The sequence below is a fragment of the Austrofundulus limnaeus genome, unplaced genomic scaffold (genome assembly GCF_001266775.1).
Source record: "Austrofundulus limnaeus strain Quisiro unplaced genomic scaffold, Austrofundulus_limnaeus-1.0 Scaffold8, whole genome shotgun sequence".
In the NCBI taxonomy this organism is placed as follows: Eukaryota; Metazoa; Chordata; class Actinopteri; order Cyprinodontiformes; family Rivulidae; genus Austrofundulus; species Austrofundulus limnaeus.
Window position 1 is genome coordinate 5490245 of NW_013952410.1, and position 1388 is coordinate 5491632.

Consider the following 1388-nt stretch of genomic DNA (forward strand, 5'->3'; position numbering starts at 1 on the left):
TATATATAGCGAGTGTGTGAGTGTTAACACACTCATACAAATATATGGAGGGTCATCGTTCTACCTCTCCATCAGTTTGGGGGTCCCAGACTGAAAAACTTCGAAGACCCCTGGCTTAAAGATTAAATGAAAACTTTTCTGTATCCATTACTCCCCCCCAAAACAAAAAAACAACCAAACATAAGAGATAATGTAAAGAAGCTGAAAGTTGTGGTTGAGTTCTTTGAGCAGGCTTGTGTTAATCTGTGTACGTCTGGATGTATTTACGGAATATCAGCGCTGTCACTTGAAGAGTGGATCATTTAGGAGCACAGAGCAGTTTGTCATATGCCTGCTCCGTCCAAGTCTTCCTCTGAAAGCCTCGGGGGATGTGTGTGTGTGCGACTGCCAGCGTYCATAACATCAAAACTACAGTAGCTCGCCAACACTTGTGTCCTACTTTCTGAACCACCTGCGCTTTTATAGAGTGAGGACAATTTTTACTAATCTGCYAATGTTCAAGATAAGAAGCATGAAAACAAGGGTCATTTAAAACAAACCCAAGGCGTTCAGAGAGGTGTTACGTTGCAGTCCTTCAGTTTRGCCAACACACCGTCTAAAACTGAAAAGTCATATGCTTTTAAATAGATTGTGCTTCATGTTGAGTAAATTTGAAATGTGGGTTCAGCTGTTCATGTGTTTCTCCTACAGGGGCTTATGGTGTTGTTCTGAAGTGCCGACACAAGGTAAGACCAAAACTTTTCTCTTGTTTTATACATTTTGTACAACAATGCTGTACAAGARCGTTAACCTAAACCAGCAACAAACTAATAGAGTGCATTAATAAAGTTTATCCCACACATACACAGCTGACCAGCTAGAAAATGTTAAATATTAACTTGCTTTCAGTGTTTTTTTTTTAAGAAATATTGGAATACAGTGTTGAAACGTGGCTAAGCAGATTTGAACTTGTTTTTAAATACATATTCATTTTAGACTTGGACATAGGGCTACAAAATATATTGTAAATTAATTGTTATCTCGATAACAGCCAGTGCAATATGCAAATCACAAAAAAATGCATAAATTGCAATAAATGATTGGCTCTAATTGCATTTATGTGGTTTATCAGCATCAGTCAGATAACAAAATGCACCAGAGAAACAACATCAAATCATAATCGTTCCATCATGTTGTAATGAAAATTATGTATTAGTATGTTTTTGCCCTGGAAAACATCAACACTGCATACTTAAGGTTGATTTATTGCAAGTCATATCTTCATAGGAGTATTAAGCACTGTTATCGCAGGTTTTCTTGATATCGTGCAGCCCTACTTGCACGTTTTCTGTTTTAAAGGGATCCACGATTAGTTGTAACATTAGACTTTATTTGATAAACATTTATTT

General features: G+C 36.9%; 1 protein-coding gene across 1 annotated transcript in view; it reads left to right on the forward strand.

The window, feature by feature from the left end:
• LOC106512354 (cyclin-dependent kinase-like 5) overlaps positions 1-1388 on the forward strand; it is a gene marked incomplete at its 3' end in the record, with an annotated part of 95854 nt that overhangs the window by 14895 nt on the left and 79571 nt on the right. Inside the window, 1 exon segment of the mRNA XM_014000993.1 lies at positions 691-725. Coding sequence (XP_013856447.1) covers positions 691-725 — 35 coding nt within the window.